General features: G+C 40.6%; 1 protein-coding gene across 1 annotated transcript in view; it reads right to left on the reverse strand.

Moving 5' to 3' along the window:
• Positions 1-20,641, reverse strand: part of LOC135475766 (protein fantom-like) — a 39,018-nt gene that overhangs the window by 10,733 nt on the left and 7,644 nt on the right. Inside the window, exons 10-28 of the mRNA XM_064755705.1 lie at positions 19,864-19,934; positions 17,988-18,093; positions 17,343-17,563; positions 15,950-16,089; positions 15,064-15,170; positions 14,584-14,701; positions 11,943-12,061; positions 11,216-11,317; positions 10,893-10,964; positions 10,455-10,529; positions 8,941-9,056; positions 7,640-7,709; positions 6,065-6,194; positions 5,371-5,465; positions 3,980-4,139; positions 3,091-3,245; positions 1,579-1,804; positions 1,454-1,539; positions 43-279 (exon numbers count right to left, since the gene is read on the reverse strand). Of these exons, the coding sequence (XP_064611775.1) occupies positions 43-279; positions 1,454-1,539; positions 1,579-1,804; positions 3,091-3,245; positions 3,980-4,139; positions 5,371-5,465; positions 6,065-6,194; positions 7,640-7,709; positions 8,941-9,056; positions 10,455-10,529; positions 10,893-10,964; positions 11,216-11,317; positions 11,943-12,061; positions 14,584-14,701; positions 15,064-15,170; positions 15,950-16,089; positions 17,343-17,563; positions 17,988-18,093; positions 19,864-19,934 (2,406 nt within the window). The remainder of the gene's footprint in view (positions 1-42; positions 280-1,453; positions 1,540-1,578; positions 1,805-3,090; positions 3,246-3,979; positions 4,140-5,370; positions 5,466-6,064; positions 6,195-7,639; positions 7,710-8,940; positions 9,057-10,454; positions 10,530-10,892; positions 10,965-11,215; positions 11,318-11,942; positions 12,062-14,583; positions 14,702-15,063; positions 15,171-15,949; positions 16,090-17,342; positions 17,564-17,987; positions 18,094-19,863; positions 19,935-20,641) is intronic.

Genomic DNA, 20,641 nt, shown 5'->3' on the forward strand with positions numbered 1-20,641 from the left:
CCAGTTTATAACACATGGAAATGAACAGATATGGTTGCTCACCTCCTTGGAAGGCCCTGCCGCAGCAACAGCAGCTCTCTGAGCAGTTACCTCCCCTTCTCCAGTGGACGGCAGCCCATGAGCCTTGACCATGGGTGTGGAGGTGGCAGATGGCCCCTTCATATTTGACCGTGTGCCAGCCCTGGGCTTTGCCTGCGGGGTCAGGGACTTAGGGGAGCTCAGAGACTCTCCAGACATCACTGGCAGTTTTTCCGGGACATCTTGAGGAGCAGCAGCCACCTGGCAACGTTCAAGGTGCACAATGTAAATACATGTATATATGAAGAACTAAATACTGAAATGGCGATTCATTCCCACCAAATATTACTACAGCCTGTTATAAGCTGTATTCATTCTAGCTTTTGCGATGATAATTTGTTTACTCATTGATTTGGATATTTGACTGATGTTTTATGCCGTACTCAACCATAGTGTCAATTATACAACTGCAGCCAGCGTTATACGACTTTGGCAGAGTCACCATTGTATGGGAAAAGGTACCTCATTGATTCATCAGATTCTTCCAACTTCATCCACTATCTGCACTGGTCTCACACTCACGTCTAGACACTCCCCTAACAATGTGTAGCTGCTCTCAGTACTGCCATTTCAGCTGCACCCCCACTGTCGTACTCATGCTGTCTTCACCTCACCTTACACTCTCGTAACACTGTTCCTCACCACTCACCTGTACTGGAGTGTGTGTGGCTACTCTCAGTGGGAGGTAAGAGTACTGTCACCTCAACTTGACCTCCACTGTCATACCTGTGCTGCCTTCACCTCACCTTACACTCCCGTACCACTGTCCCTCACCACTCACCTGTGCTGGAGTATGTGTGGCTGGTCAAGGTGGGAGGTAAGAGTACTGCCACCTCAGCTGCACCTCCACTGTCGTACATGTGCTGCCTTCACCTCACCTTACACTCCCGTAACACTGTCCCTCACCACTCACCTGTGCTGGAGTACGTGTCGCTGCTCTAGGTGGAAGGTACGAGTACTGCCACCTCAGCTGCACCTCAACTGTCATACTTGTGCTGCCTTCACCTCACCTTACCTTCACCACACTCCTGTAACACTGTCCCTCACCACTCACCTGTATTGGAGTGTGTGTGGCTGCTCTCAGTGGGAGGTAAGAGTACTGTCACCTCAGCTGCATCTCCACTGTCAACTTTTGCTGCCTTCACCTCAGCTGCACCTCAAATGTCATACTTGTGCTGCCTTCACCATACCTTACCTTCCCCATACCTTAACCACACTCCTGTAACACTGTCCCTCACCACTCACCTGTATTGGAGTGTATGTGGCTGCTCTCAGTGGGAGGTAAGTACTGCCACCTCAGATGCACCTCCACTGTCATACTCGTGCTGCCTTCACCTCACCTTACACTCCCGTAACACTGTCCCTCACCACTCACCTGTGCTGGAGTACGTGTCGCTGCTCTAGGTGGAAGGTACGAGTACTGCCACCTAAGCTGCACCTCCACTGTCCTACCTGTGCTGCCTTCACCTCACCTTACACTCCCGTAACATTGTCCCTCACCACTTACCTGTGCTGGAGTACGTGTCGCTGCTCTAGGTGGAAGGTACGAGTACTGCCACCTAAGCTGCACCTCCACTGTCCCACTCGTGTTGCCGTCACCACGCTTCAGTTCAAACACGCCCTGAATAGGTTTGTCATGAGCCAGAGGAATCAGATGAATGTCAGCCATTCCAATGTACGATGCCTCCTCTGGATCCGTGTCATCAAATACAAAAATTTTCAGTGGCTGAAATAACAAAAGGGGAAGTAACCCCCATGAAATGTTTGACCCATATTCCTTAACATACAGGTTACAATATGCCCTTTCATACAAAGGCACAAAAAAAAAAAAGAAAAAAGAAAAAAAAAAAAAAGAAAAAAGAAAAAAAAAAAAAATAATAATAAAAAAAAAAAAGCCCTTTCTGCTTGGGGCCCATGACCCTGTGATCAGTCGGGATATAACGTATCTTGTAGTCACCGGTGATAGCTGTCAAAAGAACTCAGGGGAGAAAGAACTTAAACAAGGGGCACGAAGCCAATCCTACTAAGCTGATAAGTTCATGGCTGATGTCATTTCCACATATGAAACTGAGATTTATTTAATTTATTTATTTGATTGGTGTTTTACGCAGTACGCAAGAATATTTCACTTACAGGACAGTGACCAACATTATGGTGGGAGGAAACCAGGCAGAGCCTGGGAGAAACCCACAACCATTTGCAGGTTACGGACAGACCTTCCCACGTACGGCCGGAAGGGAAGCCAGCATGAGCTGGAATTGAACTCACAGTGACCGCATTGGTGAGAGGCTCCTGTATCATTTACGCTGCGCTAGTGCGCTAACCTAGTGAGCCACGGAGTATTAAATGACAATGAGTGAAAATATGCATAAAATGAAGTATTAATACATATGAAACATGCCTACATACTGAAATATGTAGGCATAATACATAATGAAAGTTTTAAAAAATTCTGACCGAACTTTCTTTGTTTCCTCTAAAATCACATTCTTTGTTCTAGAGTTTGTTTACAGGTATCCTTTAAACAGAAAAGATATCATTTCCCATACCAATATCATGGCCGGGTTTCAACAAACTATCATTTCTTTCTTTCTCTCTTTTTATTACTATTACTATTATTAAGTGTTTTTCTATACTAAAGCAGGTTTTGACATTTTTTGAGAAACACCCCTGACAAAAAAACTACAGACGTATGGAATTTAATGAACTCGGGTGAAAACTGGGCAATTACCAGCTGAATTGAGAAAGGGGCGGTAGCTTGGATTGCAAAGACACAAATTAACCCTGGGAAAATCAGGGTGAAAATTGGGAACTGAGTATTTGTGTGTTGTGTCAATAGGTGGATTGAAAAACAATGTCAATATTTTGAAATGTTTATTCAATACAACCAATTCACAACTGCACTTCTACACCCAGACTAATCAGAGCCACAGCTACAGCTACCTAGAATTGCAAAGTCTTAAAAAGTATACAAATTTAAGAATTAAAGCCATTCAGAAATGAAAAGCTTACCATGTTCTTGAGATACTGGTCCAACTCAATGGTCATGGGAACAGGGTAAGTTTGGTGGTCGTTGAACTCAGGATTATTTGAGCTATGCAAGATGACTGTGTCGTGATCATTGAAGTCATAGAACTGGTAAACACAGTACGGGGAGGGTTGTACATCTGAAACAGTTAAACACAGAAGTACAGTCTCCACAATGTACTTCTTATTTAAAAGCTCAATTACCATGTACGTACAGATTTCATGCCATGTCCTTTGAGTTTTCATGTCCATTTTACTGTCAAAACAATGTGCCTCTAATTTTGCATACAAGATGTCAAGCTGACTTTATGCTTCGATAAGTTCTAAAATTCACTTTCTTTGAAACGATTTATTTTTTACTTTTAGCATGTCAGTTTGATCTGAGGGATGAACTTGTTCATAACCATTTATTAATTCAAATTACTAATTTCATTCAATGTTTAATGCTGTACTCAAAAATATTTGGCTTTACTACATAATGGTGGTCAGTGTAACAAGAGGGGAAACCAGAAGGGAAACCATGCAGAGTGCCAGGGTTGAACGACTGTAACAAACGTATATCATAGCCATGCAAGGCAAGTGGTCTCCAGTGAATATCATGTAAGGCCACCTGAACGACCATGCAAGAATTGATGACCACTTCTGCCACCACTGAACAATGCCCAAGAACTGTGGAATCAAGGGGAGTGTTTTATAATTCCTGGTACATGGACTGACATGATCTAACCCAAACCTTTGTGTCCATAAGCTCAATATGACTCTGGAATGCTGCATGAGTTAACGGAATTGTCGGTCTTCAAAGAAATCAGCTTCCTCTTTCTACCTGAGCATGTATACAAGTAACATATTCTAGAATTGTAGGAAGTGGGCTTACTTTCTCTTCGAGGTTTGAGCCCTGAGCATCGCAATATTTTGATATGAAGTTCGTTAACGTTGTCAGCTGGTCGCTGTCCAGCTGTTTCATCCAGGGCTTGGAGTGCTTGACCAGTCTGCTGGACATTGGAAGTTATGTAACCTAGTGCCTTGGTTCTCTCCTGATCAACAGACAGGAAACAAATGGTAAAGGTAGGTAGCAGTTTACGGACACAATTCACTACGGCAATAAAACAAGGATGTACAAACACAGGGCATTTAAGTCATGGGGTGTACGCATACATGTCAATAAAAGTCGTACAAACATGGGACACCAAAGTGTAGAGGCACAGGATAATAAAATGTAGAGGCACAGGATAATAAAATCATTGAGCAGACACACAGGGGGTGAGTCAAGGAGATATGGGCCAATAAGTCATGGTGTACAAACACAAAGTAATAAAGTCAGGTGATATAAACATTTGACAACAAAGTGTAAATGCAGTGTAAATGAGAGGACAAATAAGCAAACACAAAGAGGGACAATAAAGTCAGGATGTACAGCCAAGGGACAATAAAAGCCAGTGTGTAGACACACAAGGGGTCAGTTGTACAAACATGAAACAACAAAGTGTAAACACACAGAGGGCAAGCAAGTCAGTTTATACACAGAGGGACAAAAAAAGCACAGGTGTACAAACACATAGAGGGCAATCAAGTCTGGATGCACACACACACACACAAGGCAATAAAGTCAGGATGTACAGCCAAGGGACAATAAAGCGCAGTGTGGCAGACACACAAGGGGTCAGTTGTACAAACATGAAACAACAAAGTGTAAACACACAGAGGGCAAGCAAGTCAGTTTATACACAGAGGACAAAAAAAGCACAGGTGTACAAACACATAGAGGGCAATCAAGTCTGGATGCACACACACACACACACAAGGCAATAAAGTCAGGATGTACAGCCAAGGGACAATAAAGCCAGTGTGCAGACACACAAGGGGTCAGTTGTACAAACATGAAACAACAAAGTGTAAACACACAGAGGGCAAGCAAGTCAGTTTATACACAGAGGACAAAAAAGCAGAAGTGTACAAACACACAGAGGGCAATAAAGTACCACAGGAGAGGAGTACAAGGTCAGGATGTGGATGCACAGACAAGTTTCAAGGGCTCTGCACCAGTGTAATTAGAAAGGTTTAGTCTAATCAAATAAAGAGAGAATAGTAACACTTAGATGCACTATAAATACACCATACATGTACATATTTGTCAGTGGTGTTCAATTTCCTAAATTAAAAAAAATATACCAGAATTCAGTCTTTAGAGAACATCTTGGAACATCATTTAGCAAACATGCAGAAAGGTAGAAGAATCATAGTCTACTTGCTAAAAACTGCTCGTACCTTGTAGAGTCGGAGTGCCTGGTCCATGGGCACCTTGAGACGGACCCAGTACTCCAGGTGACCAAAGCCTATACCCGACCCTTCACCTGCTGCACCTGTCACATCACAACAGATAATTACAAATCATCATCACCTCAAGTTTTGGTTAGTATTAAATAATGGCAGAACGTTTCCTACTACCTTCTCAACAAGTACAACCTAGACCTCTCCCACACTAACATTAATATATTAGTATACACGTTTGTGATGGCACTGTTTTGATTTATTTAAGTGATTAAAACTGCATCGGAGAATTTTTCACTCATCCAATGGCAGTCAGTTTTATTTGTGAAGGAAACCCTAGGGCCCATCATTAACCACTGACTTTTGGCAAGTGCCGAACGTCCTGACATACAGATATGTGAATCACAATTCTGGAAGACAAGGGGTCTTTAGGGGTCTGAACAAACAGCCACTTGAGCAGTGAAGATGGGGGAAATACGTAAATTCCCTGCCAAAGACAGGCTTTGAACCTGCCCTCTCATCACCTGTGTCCCAGCAATTGAAGAGTGCTGTCTGAAAATGTGTTGTAATTTACAGGGGAGGAGAGCACCTATATCATTACAACAGACTATCTCACTGCAGTATACTCATGAACATGGTTGTATATAAATTCTGCACATCACCGTCACCCGTCAGTGGAAACCACACCTACCTGTGAGAGAAACATTGCCATGGATACGCCCGTGTGGCTTATCAAAAATATCCTTGAAAGAGAGCTGGCACACAGCTATGGTTTTGTAATCATGCCCAAACGTTTGATGGAGCTCCAGTGTGCAGGTTTCCTAAGAAAAAAACAAAAGGCAGAGAAAGAAAGTAAATGTAAAGTCTTTGACAAACTTGTCATCCTGCATGTGTGACAAACAAATAAGAAAAATATTAGCGTATCATGTGCATGTTCCACCAGATTTCCTCTTTCCCAGGAGCATACCACAACCTCACCTTTAGCACAGTTCTAACCGTGACAGGCTGGTCTTGTTATCTTTGGTCTAGTGGTAGAAACGGTAGAGGCACAGATTATGATCCCAAAGTAGTGGGTTCAAACACCAATAGGATTGTCCCATGACAACAAGCACTGCGATTTACGCCGTTTATTTTCACTCATATGACGCTGGACAGCATTATGGTGGGAGGAAACTGGGCAGTCACCAGAGGAAACCCACATCATCTGCAGGCTGCTAGCAGACCTTCCCAAATATGATCAACAGCATGAGCTAGACTTGATCTCACAGCGATCACATTGGTGGAAGCCTCCTGGGTTAGGCCCCTCATGTAGGATTTAAGAGGGGAGTGAATGTAACATGGTAGAATGTATTGGCTATCTATAACCGAGTCAACAGGAATTTTCCTTTGGTCTAGCATATCTAATGATAAAACCCCATGCTACAGTCTCAAAGGTTGTTGGCTCAAACCTCAGCAGTCTTCCTAACACATATCATTCCACTACCACTCTGACAGCAGTCTTTATCAATTGAGGATGTTAGTCAATGTCCACTGACCACCTAGCGTTGTAAAAAATGCATCTCTTCTCACCTAATTTCCCACTACAGCTACTATACTGTCTTTCACACTAAGATAATCTTCATTTTTCACTATCATGAAAAAATAACCACAAGCGAACTATCAGGAGATTTGAACACACAATCTCATTGGTGAAGGGACATGCTGAGTTCAATGTGTAAGTCATGTTAATGGTAGAACAGGTATCAACAACAAACTTTGTGTAAGACACCTTACACCCTGGAGTAATCGACCCCAAAACACTGTATACATGTATGTATGCTTAGGGCTTAATGTCATACTTAAATTAGATGTGTACATATACTGTGTGTTCTTGTTGCAGGGAAATCTGTAATATCCCTGTCAGAGAATGGATTTGAACAAAGACTTTGTGTCTATCTGACTTAAAATTCCCCATCTCAACCATCTGCCACATCACACCTATGTATACACTGCAAGAGTGGGCAAATGAAGACCTAAAACGACCTAAAATTTCGTCCATGACTAGGTAGCTCTTTTTTCCCCTGATTATGAAAGACACGTTGATTTTAGAAAGTTGTTTTAAAGCTTGATTAGAATGTATGACAATATCATACTGAGAAAATGCAAGTTTAAGTACCAAAAGTAATACTCCAGGACATTTATTTGCTTCCAAAAATGCACTTTTTTGGTTTAAATATTAGATCATATAGGGTGGATAACTTTTTCCTGGCCAAATGAGTGATCTTACCTTTTGCAGATAATGCAAAAAGAAATCATCCACCTTGACAATGTACTGAGATGTGAAATCATACTGTGGCCTGAAATGACAAAGTACATGTAATGTATGCATGCAAAAGCTAGTACCCAAGCTGGAAAGAGAACCTCAAAGATAAAAAGTATGACCATACAAGATAGATAAGATACATGTACACAGGAATTTTAGAGTGATGAAATACATTTCCTTACCATGGCAGCTGACAGTTGTTTTAACAGCCAGTATATCTTAAAAGAAAAGACAACACCATGCCAAATGTATAGATACCTCAAGAGATAGTATCCCAAATCAAGTTGAGGAAACATGTTTTTCGTCTCTGTGATGTTGCATAACCAAGATATTGGAGCTCAAAGTAAACAAATCAGACACATACAGCAAATTTAAAGCACCACCATGTATTTACGTGTCATTTTGCTCACTCAAGCAAGAGTTACATGTATCTCTACAATCTCTCTAACTCCAGATCGCAGCACCATCTGTGGTGTACGAGAGGCAGGGCGTCATGTTTCTGATTGTGTGTGATGTACGAGCAGCAGGGCGTCATGTTTCTGGTTGTGTGTGGTGTACGAGAGGCAGGGTGTCATGTTTCTGGTTGTGTGTGGGTATGGGTAGCAGGGTGTCATGTTTCTGGTTGTGTGTGGTGTACAAGTGACAGGGTGTCATGTTTCTGGTTGTGTGTGGTGTATGAGTGGCAGGGTGTCATGTTTCTGGTTGTGTGTGGTGTACAAGAGGCAGGGTGTCATGTTTCTGGTTGTGTGTGGTGTATGAGTGGCAGGGTGTCACGTTTCTGGTTGTGTGTGGTGTACAAGTGGCAGGGTGTCATGTTTCTGGTTGTGTGTGGTGTACAAGTGGCAGGGTGTCATGTTTCTGGTTGTGTGTGGTGTACAAGTGGCAGGGTGTCATGTTTCTGGTTGTTTGTGGTGTACGAGTGGCAGGGTGTCATGTTTCTGGTTGTGTGTGGTGTATGAGTGGCAGGGTGTCATGTTTCTGGTTGTGTGTTGTGTATGAGTGGCAGGGTGTCATATTTCTGGTTGCGTGTGGTGTACAAGTGGCAGGGTGTCATGTTTCTGGTTGTGTGTGGTGTACAAGAGGCAGGGTGTCACGTTTCTGATTGTGTGTGGGTATGGGTGGCAGGGTGTCATGTTTCTGGTTGCGTGTGGTGGACCCACATATATATTACATGTTTTTCTTTAAACATCTGGTGCAATATCAGTTTTGGATATTAGGAAAACTGTTTTTATTCCTGAACTAGACTTTGTTAAGTAGACTCTCACCTGCTGCCCCTGATGACGGGTGTGGACTGGATCTCAAACTCAAAGAACTCCCAGGTGCAGAACAAAGATGGTTCCTCGTCGCCCAGATGTTTGATGGCGTCCTCGCTGAGAGCTAGCTGTTTACCAAGAAACAAAAAAGCGTAACAAACATGTGATACAGAATCTGTGATGGATGTGCATTTCAACAAACATAAATTTTCAACAGCTGTGACATCCCACTATATATGATTTCATGTCATCTTACACCCAGGCTCCTCAGGCAGAAGGCCTTCGTTAATAATTTGACAGACACAACGACCAACTCAAAGGACTGATTTACAGTCACATGCATCCCACGATCACGATCAGGGTCAAATCCAAGGGCTTTCTGATACCCTTTAGTAGGTGCCCAGATTACAGGATACCCTAAAACAGCTCAACTTATGGGGAAAGTTGCCTGATACTGTAACTCATGTTTGAAGAAAATTCCTTTTATTCATTTGTACTGAGCGTACAAAGTTTTATAGGTAATTTTGACACTAAAATATGGTATATAAGACATTAATTCCTGTTTTCTTAATACCTGAAAATATTTTAACCAAAATTAGCCAAATGAGGGTGCCCAAATCGTCCAGCTGTATTTGGTCCTGAGAATCAAAGCTAAGAATCAAAAAGCACCATAAACAAGACAAAAAGATCAGCTTCCTCCCATAGGACTACTCATTGTTGTTGAGGGTTTTTTTTTTTTTGGGCTTCAGCCTACCAGTAACTGCACAGGCAGTTGCTCTTCTACTGGCCTTCATATTCACAACCCTGACTATCACAAATATTGCAGGTTTAGCCTACAGAACAAATCAGTGTCTCTGAAAAAATTTCTTTCTGTCAAGATAAGCCACTAGAGATAAGGAATACATACATGTAGATATTAATAGAAAAGTGCAAGTGAGACACTGAGTTCAGAGCCCGCATGTAGCTCAGTCTATAACATACCCATGTACTGTACTGACTATTCTCTCAGATATAAATGAATGTATATTACAGCTGAAATTTTCAGATATGCCTTAACTGTAGAGTAAAACCATTCTGCAGCTTTCACCAAACAACTTTCAACTTTCATTTTCACATGCACTCCAGTCTGTTTATATAGTACAACCAGTGAGAAGAGGGTCCACAGCATTTGTGAATGCAGGATAGAGAAAGAATGTATCTAGGCATGTATGTTTAGGTTTTCATGTCATACTCAACAATTTTTCAGTCATATGACAATGAGGTGTCATTAGGTGGGTGCACATATTATACTGTGTCTTTTTGTGGCAGGACTAGTCCATGCTGCCGAAGTATCATGCCTAAGACACCATACATGACACCCCACCCAATCACATCTTACTGACATCGGGCTAACCAGTCCTGCTTCCTTGCCCTAACCTCTCATTGCTCAGTGTCAAGAGAGAAGCAGCATTTTTAAAGTCTTTGGTATGATACAATCAGGTTTGATCCCAGGTCTCCTGATTTTGTAGAGGAAGAACATTGCTCACCTTAGAAATGTGGATTTCAAACAAATTCTGGCCCCGCTCCAAATGAACTGTTTCATCAAAGTCCAGTGTTTCTTCCTAAAAGTATCCAATACAAATTTACACAAGTTACTGACAAAAACATCTGGATTCCACCCACCTTGAAGAAACAGAGTTTCATTTCAACAAGCCAACAAGCCAACATATATTTATTTATTTGTAATTTATCACCATTGCCAAGGTTTACAAATGGCAGTTTGACGAATTGAGGCAATTGAAGTGCCTCAACTAAACCACTCACTTTTGGTGAATTACTGGCGAACTCTACCATGTGTGACATATGTTATATAGATGTAGGCAGAAGAGCATTGTTGACTATAGAAGGGCAATTTTTGGAAATACTGAAATCTCTGCACGAAGCGAAGCAAGTAGACCGTTTGTTTATCCAGTCCCATTACCCACCTGGTCAGTTGTTGCTGATATCTTATACTGTCGTGTTCCATAAGCCACATCTCTGAGCTGAGACTCTAACTTCTGTAATCAGACACGAGAAGACAGTTTGAGTTAGCTGAGTAAGTCATGTCTCACATATAAGGAAAATACAGTTCTTACAGTAACACAAGTACATCAAAGAACAAGACAATGACCTTAGCAGTGTCAAGTATTCCCACCTTACCATAAAGATCTTGGTTAACCCAAATGGTATCATAATATTATTTAATGGAAAAAAAAATCTAGTGCGGTATGACCATGCTGATGTGTCCCTGATCCCAAACCATACACACCTTAATCCTGGCTGCTCTGATGTCCAACAGTCGAGCATACTCATCTAACTTAAGATCATACTCTTTCTTTGTTTCTTCAAGTTTTCTTGATGCTGCTTGTACCTGAAAATATCAGTCATATAAAATAGTTCTTAATCTCCTCCTAAAGGAAAATTAGTTTTAATATGAAGTATTTTTAATATGCTTAATGGTGGAAGAAACCTTCAAGATTCTAGAGTTAAACACTGCGCACAGCCAGGTGTCTAGCAAACCTCCTGACATACTTGCAATTGCTTCCGAATCAATTAAAATAGATATGATTGATTAAAGATCCATTGAACTAAGGCAGTATTTGGCCACTTTGAGCTAACCAGTCAACATATACATGTAGGTACAATCACAAATGAAAAAGTTGATGAATCAATGTGTAACCATCACAATCGATGTCCATAATATATCTTAAGGGCTCAAAAAAACATTATTATTTAAACCAATTTATTTTACTTATTTGACTGGTGTTTTATGCCATACTCATGAATATTTCACTTTTACGACGGCTAGCAGATTTATGGTAGGAGGAAACTGGGGGAATTATTCAACCATCATCACATGTCTAGGAGCAAATCCTCCATCAAAATTGACCCATTCTTCAATCAAACAGAGGTTATTCCTGCTGCCTGACTGCCCAGTGGCCCACCCATCCCTGATCCCTACAACTAGCCTCAACCCCTGCAGGTACCCAGCTCACCTCCTGGTGGTAGTCCTTGTTGATCTTATGCTGCATCACCAGTAAGTTCCTCGTCTTCTCCAGCTCATGCACTGTTTCTGCATACTCAGCCTGCAGAGTTAACAGTTGCTTATGGTGATCTGTCAAGACAAGAAAACACGCAAGAACCCTTGCCATCCTTAAAAAAATCCTTTGTTGGACATTATGTGACCCTATCAGCAAGAAATATGATTGGTTTGAAGAGAATTCTCTCCTTTTTTTTTTTTTTTTGATTCTGGCTTGGGATCAAGATTCTATAAAAATTTCAATAAAACCTTCAAGAGTAGGGCCTCTTCTTTTGATGGGTTCGATAGGTTCCGTCCATTGAAAATATTTTCAATGTAGGCCTAAGCAGCTTTAAATGTACTTGTAGAAGGGATAACTCTGCCATGTGCATGAACTTAGTGCACCATGGTACTTATATATTTGAGTTTTCCTCTCAATCATTTTACCATTCAGGAAACATTACTGGTAAATGGTAATCTACACACTTGGGCTGAGGTATGATAAAGCTTACGTTTAAAGCCATTTTTAAGATAATAGGGGTGTTTGAGGTGGAACTCTTTTGTCGGCAAAGGTAAAAAAAGTTCTACTGGGTCATGTGACTTGTGAAAAATGTTAGGCAACCTTTGGTGACATTAATTTATTGATCACCTGTCTCACCCTTTTCTAGAGGCACAAATGACACTTCTCTCCTTTAGAAACTTCCCAAGTTCACAGATGTTCCAAGCCTGGAGATTTTATAAGTAAGGGGTAACTGTTTATCGGTCCGTGCTCTATGGTAGTGGGAACCAATCACGAACAGAAAATCGCTTCCTTGTCAACTTCATGGGAAACGATTTTACCATTTGGAATAAGAATTATAATAACTATATATATGTATATGTCTCAAAGGAGAGGGCTGAAATATATTCTGCCAAGTGAAGTATTCCTTCTGTGTCATAGATGTAGATGTCTCACATCCACATTACTCCAACTGTGTATTATAAACCACAAGTACCAATATTTGATCACTGATCACCAGTCCCTGTTTCTTCCGTCCTCACAATAAATGAAGTCCCATATTAGTTGTAAGTTTTATTTACCAGTGCTTTATCTCATACTAAGGAATATTTTCAGTTATACCAGTGAGTGAGTGAGTGCTTAACAATTTTAAAGTCATATGACAACGAAGGCATCCTTAGAGTGCATGTAATGTGCCTCCTTGTTGCAGGATGGATTTCCACCACTCTTTTATCTAGCGCTGCTTCACTGAGACGCCTTACCAAAGGCAAGTAAGTTGCCCCGCCCAAGCCACTATACTCATACATGTCAACAAGTTGTTGCATTATCCCCTTCATGCTGAGGTCTTAGGTGTGACTCGACCCAGGATTGACCCCAGATCTACCCCTCCCGAATCAGTTATATGACGAGTCAGCTGCTTAGTGTATGAAAGACATTGTATGCTAATTTTATTCTACATAATAAAATGGTTTCTTTTATATTTTCAACTGATTGCATTCGTTCTGTTGAGTCATATTTTGTTTCATTCGTTGTCCTTGCCCTGAGTTGTCCATGTATAGTTAACTTGTGGACATAGGTCACTCCACTGACATAGTGGACTATCGTTGTCAGGGGAGGGTCACTCATTCTTTACCAAAAGGCCTCTTTTCTACTCTCAGTGTAGTAGGTTGAACAGGACTTGCATCTTATCAGCGTAACTAGGCCATCTCCCTTGCATACAGCCTCTAAGTCTTCGCTGAAGGACCACTTCTGCAATTTCAGCGAGACACAGTCTGGCTTTATCCTCTTAGCAACAGTTGCCATTTTGCAAAGGAAGTGTTAGCTGGGGTCCAGTGCGCATGACTGTGAAAGTGGGAGGTAAATTTGGATGGGAGATTGGTGAAAACAGCAGAACTAGCATATATCTGCAATGTCAGCACGATTTAACGATAAATAAAATGTTAAAATATCACACAAGGGTAAACCCTAAAACTATCAGCTTTGTTTCAACTATTTTCAACTGTTTCAACCATGGGAACATACTTTTGTTCTGTGGATTTATACCGTCATGCTACTGGTAATGATCACTTCCTTGAAATCCAAAGGGCTACATTCGGATTCTCAATTTTCTCCATCATTTGTCTATTCTAAATGACTTATTACAGCACTTTCTTCAGACAATCATGTTATAGTACATGTTATCAAAAATAGTTGCCTAACATTTTTGACAGGTCACACGATACAGTCTGACTTTTTCTACCTTCATCGATAAAAGAGTTTGAACTTGACACTCCCCTATTTTCATCGATTAAGATGCAGACTCAAAAATTTATTTTATTACCTCTAACCATTAGAACATGCCAAAAATCAGGAATCCTTTGAGGCTGAATGACTTTTCTGCTTGTCACAAAACAACACATTTCTGTACATGCACGTGCATCCAATCAACTATCGGTGTATCAAAATTTTCCCCCAAAATGCAATTATTAACAATTAGAGCTGTACGGGGAACCATCCGCATTTCAGGCTAATCACTTTCAGTTTTGTCATCTCTACCACCAGCTATAATCAAACAACTTCTAACAAGATAAAGATATTTACTGTCAATGCTGCACAAACACACACAAAACTCTAGCCATACCTTTGCCTATCTCTTCATCAACCTTCTGCAGAAACTCTGGCTGTTTAATTTCTTTCTGTTTCTTTTGTTTGACAAGAACTAACGCTTCCTCCAGCTCTGTGAAGTCCACTGCACTCTCCTGCCATACAGACAAAGGCCCACATTTCAAACACTTGTCTACATAACAGACAATTGTGAAATCAGACAATACTGAACTTTGCAGATACTATTACAGTTAACATGCATGGCAAGCTCACGGTGGATAAACTTCCAATGGTGGCCATTTGAGGCTTTCAAGACAAGCTTCTTAACCACTAGGGGCCCGATGTGTGAAGTTGTAGAAGCAGCCATTTCATCTTGACCTAAGCCCTGGTCTTTAATGAAAAACCCATGTAAACAACAATGTATTTAAAATGAACAATAAATGTAAAAGAAGCCTAAACAATTAAAAAACATAGAAATGCAAACTAACCATACGGGAATGAGAATGAGAGGTCTTACCTTGGTGAAGAATCTCATTTTCTCTGTTAAGTCATCACATTTTTCTTTCAGCTGGAAATACTGAATCTTCATCTCCCTATGTTCCAGCTCCAACTTCTCAAATTCCGCTAAAAAATAAAACAGATACGTGTAAATTTTTTAAAAAGTTTTTATTTTCTTCTTTCTTCACAGGTTCAATTCATGGGTTTCTCCATTTCCTCCCACCATAATGCTGGCTGCCGTCAAATGTGTAAACTGTTCTTGAGTATGGCACAAAATACCAATCAAATAAAGAAACAAATTCTTCACTGGATAAGCTAAACAGCAGTGAGTAGTGGCATCAAAAGGAATTTGAAAGTAAGTGGGTGGCAGGTGAGAAAGGGGTATCTCAGCAAATTAGGCAAGGGTCCAGGTGCAGATCTACATGTACAAAGATGGCAGCCAAAGTATATTTGGGCCTCCATCCATTGAGATGTGGAGATGCTCAGGATTGTTGCCCCTAACAAGGAGGCCAACCCAGAGCATGTGCTTACCTTATAGCTAACATCTGTGCATCAGTTCAGTCTTAAAGTATATAACTGAATCTTCATGAAATACTTATTTATATTGACTGTTGTTCATACACTGTGGCTCATTTTAGGAAACAACGTCAAACAGTGCCTGTGGTAAACCACCAACCTTTGGTATGAAACTGAAAGGATTTTTTTCCTTCTACCCTGGCAGATCTGCATACCATATCTGCGAAATATCATGTCAGGACCAGAGGCACATGTAATAACCTACAGCCAATTAATACAGTTTAGAGAACCTTAAACAATATCCTGCTGACTTCAGTTTATTTTCATTATTTTTGTTTTCAAATTCCTTTATTTCACTGATTTTTTATAAAGATCCACATAAGCCTTACTTCTTTCCTCTGAAAGCTTATCCAGGATAGAGCCCTTTTCTCCCAGGTCTGACTTCATAGTGGCCTCCAGCTGGGCAATCTGGACTCTGAGGGCATTCTCCCGCTGTCGCCACTCTCGCTCCCGCTCAAGGTCAAATGCACTATGTAAATTAGAAAAACAAAACATTATTCACAATACCCCCATCATACCAGAGAGAATTTATTTATTTCTTTACCTGGCTTTCAACGCCATGCTCAATTATATGCTGTCGGTCAGGTTTATGGGTTTGGGAATCTGGAGTGCCCTGAGTATATCACAGATCTTGTGCAAGCTGGATGTGTTCTCATTAGTTTACAGCCTAATAACTGAGGTGAACAAGTGCTTTTACCATTTGAGTCAATAAGATTTCCTGGAGCGGGGTTTCCACAAATTGTTCACAACCAAACCATACCAAAACGATTACTGGTTTTGAGTGTTTTTACTGCAAATTTGCAGTCTCCACTCCTCATTTAGATGTCTAAGCCACCCACAGACTGTATGTATATTTTGAATTTATTATCCTTTCCAATAATCAATATTCACAAGTTAACAAGTTTACTCTTGTAGGCAGTACATGTTTTTCTTAAATATCACTTACATGCAGACAAATTTTACATTCATGACTTACGTGTTAACTAGTTTCTCCATGATAAGATTCACCTGCTCATGCGTTTCTTGTTAGCCTAAATCACCTGAAAGTTTCTCATTAGATTGACTCACCTTCTGATGGAGGTGATTCTCCAAGTTTCTCCACAGCCTGATGGACCTGCTGGTACGTTTCTCAATAGCCTGACTCATCTGCAGGGAAGTTTCTCAAGGTAACTAAACCTTTTGAACAGTTTCTCAACAGCCAGGATCACCTCCTGACAAGTTTCTCCATAACCTGACTAGCCTCAAGACAAGTTTCTCAATAGTCTGTCTCACCTGCTGACAAGTTTCTCTTTAGCCTGACTCACCTGCTGACAAGTTTCTCAATAAGCTGACTAACCCTTCTGAAGAGTTTCTAAATAGCCTGACTCCCGTCCTTACAAGTTTCTCAACAGCCTGCCTAGCCTCCTCCTAAGTTTCTCAATAACCTGACTCACCTGCTGATGAGTTTCTCAACAACCTGACTCATTTCCTGACAAGTTTCTCCATAGCCTGACTCACCTCCTGACAAAAAAGTTTCTCAATAGCTTTCACTTTGTGACAAGTTTCTCAATCACCTAGCTCACCTCCTGACAAGTTTTGCAATAACCTGACTCACCTGCTGACAAGTTTCTCAATAAACTGACTCAGTTGCTGACAAGTTTCTCAATTACCTGACTCATCTGCCGACAAGTTTCTAACTAGCCTGACTCATCTGCCAACAAGTTTCTCAACAGCCTGACTCACCTGCTGACCAGTTTCTCATTGGCTTCCTTGAGGATCTGGTTCTCTCTCTGAGCATCTAGTACCTGCTCCTGCAGTTCGATCACCTTCCTGTCAATGGTTGTGGAGGACTTGAGCTGGTTGTGTAAGGTCAGCACTTTGTTCTGTTCCTCCTTTAGCTGTAAGTTCAGGTGTTCCATTTCCATCAACACCGTGTCGTGGCTTCGCTTTACTGAACGCAGGTTCTGACAACAACATCGTGCAAATTCACTTAAAACTGCATCAATGTCTGCTGTTTCCAACAACATTACACAAATTCGCATAAAATCTGCATCAATGCCTGCAGGTTCTAACAACATTACACAAATTCGCATAAAATCTGCATCAATGCCTGCAGGTTCTAACAACACTTACATAAAGTCTGCAACAATGCCTGCATGCTCTAACAACATTTACATAAATTCACATAAAATCTGCAACAATGCCTGAGACACATCCTCTCCTTGAATGAAAGCCTCCTCACCTCCACATTATGTACTTCTGTTAAGGACCCTTTACACAACATCTACCTTTCATACCCAACTATCACTCTGTCATTGCTGCTCTGGTTTTACTCTCTATTCTATAAGTCTTTTATGTTATATATTTCCTATATCTCCACCCGCTCACCTCTTCCATGGCGCTGTACTTGTCCTGTAGTGCCACCAGCTTTGTAGACTTTTCCTTTACATCTCGCTGTAGCCGGATCATCTCAATGTTCTCCTGTACACTGGACCTGAGATCACAAACATCGTTAACGCTTGTCCAAATCCAAGTGCTAGTGTACAAGCTGCTTCTTCAATGTTTGGCTATATTTCTCGTTACTGTATTCTTCCTTAGGATAAGCTTTTTTCAAGTGACACATTTGCTTTACTTTGAGTGATTCAATTGCCTTACAGAATGAATTTATCAGAAAAAAATCAGAAAAAAAATTATGTCTTCAAAGGCATCAAAAGTATGATTTTAAGGCTTTCATGTGCTTCTAATAATGTTTATTGAAGGCCAAACTTTAGGTGAACTGTAGAATAATATGTCACATTCCGGAGTGAAAAAAAACCTGAGTGGCCAGCATAAACCACTGACCACTGACAAGTTCCCGACAGCCTGATCTTTATTATCATCTTTTAAATTATTTCTGTCATAGTGCAACAATATCTCTAAGAAGTCAGGTCATCTCAATGTTCACAAATTTAGAGCCATGCCTCACTGCTATCTCATGCTGAAGACACCAGGCATGATGCCCATCACACCCACAGAATTCACATTCTGACCAATAGTTTGCCTATGTTGCCCAATGCAATGTACAAAGTGAGTAGAATCTACAGTCAATGACCTAGTTTCGCACGAGAGTCACTGGCGTTTATTTTCGCATGATATGATGACAAAAGAGAGTCATTAGTACGTCAGTTTACATCCACGTTTTGTTTTGTTACAATCGGAACTGTCCTCCTATAGCACAAGAGTTACCTTTCCTGCGTTTTGAAATCAGGAACCCCTATTAAACACAGAAACAATACTCCATGCGAGGTTTCCGAAAATAACCACAATTAACTTTGCATCCTTTTCGGTGGCACTGTGTGCGAGTCTTGCATATCGGAGTCAGACAGGTTTTGTCCATGTTGTTGACATCTTTGAGTCAGTGAGCAAGTGCTTGGGGTGTCGATATATTGGAAATTCGCACAACACTGACTGGCTATATATCAAAATAAAGTGCGTGTTTTCTGATTACCAGTATGCAAATATGCCCAGATGTCGCCAGCAACAGGTAAGATTATATTTTAGCCTTTCGTCAGCAAAAATCCTGCCATCAACGAGTATAAAAGTGGAGATTTAGATCCCTGTGATTGTAAGTTGTCGCTCCAGAGAGTTTTCTTCCCAATTGCCTTTCATCACAAAACAATCAAGGTGCGCCTTTTGTGAAGCGAACTTTTATGTACTGAATTCATTATGACTGAAAGATGAAGGAAAACATGACTTGTGGTGGCAGGAGCATAGACTGACTGCTCAATGAAGCGTGAATTTGTCTATTACATTCAGGGACTGTCCATATAATCCCCTGACCACAGCCGATGCTCTCCCGTGGCACCCAGTCAGTAAGAACCACAATCAACGCTATGAATCCTGGGATACACTTTCCAAGTCCAAGGGCAAAACTTTAGGTCATTTGCCGTAGGTATGTAAGTTAATTCCTTGTAATGTCTTTATGAATCAGTATTCCTATTTCTGATCTACTGATCAGATAAATTTTATAAATTCTTCTTGTACGACACTCGCCTTATTGTATCTACTTTATAAAGCCTTCAACATAATATGTGAAGTAATACTGTTTTACCTGAATGTTACAGAAGTTACAGAACAACTGCGGTCCTGACTCGACTTATCACTTATGATACTTTTGAGTCATCGCTTGTGATAAGTTTTGTATGTCACAAGTTGTTTTCACAATGATATTTAAAGCACATTCCTTTCGAGACAAATGCCACCCTTATGACAGGCAAGTACCTACTTTTGTTCTGCTGTCATCTGCTGGCGCACTTTGAACAAGTCTTCATTGAATTCGTCTTCACGAAGGCGATTCTGCAGACAAACACTTATACACATGAGGAGCTGAACCCAATACTTTGGCCACTGTTAAATTTATTCTTAGTCTCTCATGACCCTGTTTATCAAAACACAGATGGCGAGTGTTATAAATATTATCAATTTTCAAACAAAATTTACTCTCAATCTTCAACATTTTTAAACCCTACAGCACTTTTTCAGTGGAATTTATTATGAAAATGTCACCAGAAATGACCTGCTTGTCCCAATACAGGTTCAAGCTTCATAAAACTGCGTAGACTATTTCTCTACATCCCATAATTCTCTCAGAATGTTTCAAAATGTTTGTTGCAATGGTAGTTGAAAAGGTTGAAGAATTATATTATGTGGAATTCAGGACACTTGATTTTAAATGTCAATCCTGTACGCATTTTAATAATTTTACTTGAAATATTACAAGCATGAGGGCTGATGAGAAAAGAACAATTAAGTAACACTGGCCTTGGGTCTTTTTGATATTTGGTTATTAAATCATCATCAAACATTTGAATAAATTCAACAAAAATGTAAAACAAATACATAAAATTTACATAAAATTTAAATCTGCTCTCTCTAAATCTACACCGACAGCTCTTCATTATTTCTTTCTCTTCTGAAACAAGTCAAAGTCAGACAGCACAAAGACAGCACAAGCTTGCATGATTACAACACTTCAAAACACAGAGACTCTCCTACTACCGCTG

The sequence above is a fragment of the Liolophura sinensis genome, chromosome 9 (assembly GCF_032854445.1).
Source record: "Liolophura sinensis isolate JHLJ2023 chromosome 9, CUHK_Ljap_v2, whole genome shotgun sequence".
Taxonomy (NCBI): domain Eukaryota; kingdom Metazoa; phylum Mollusca; class Polyplacophora; order Chitonida; family Chitonidae; genus Liolophura; species Liolophura sinensis.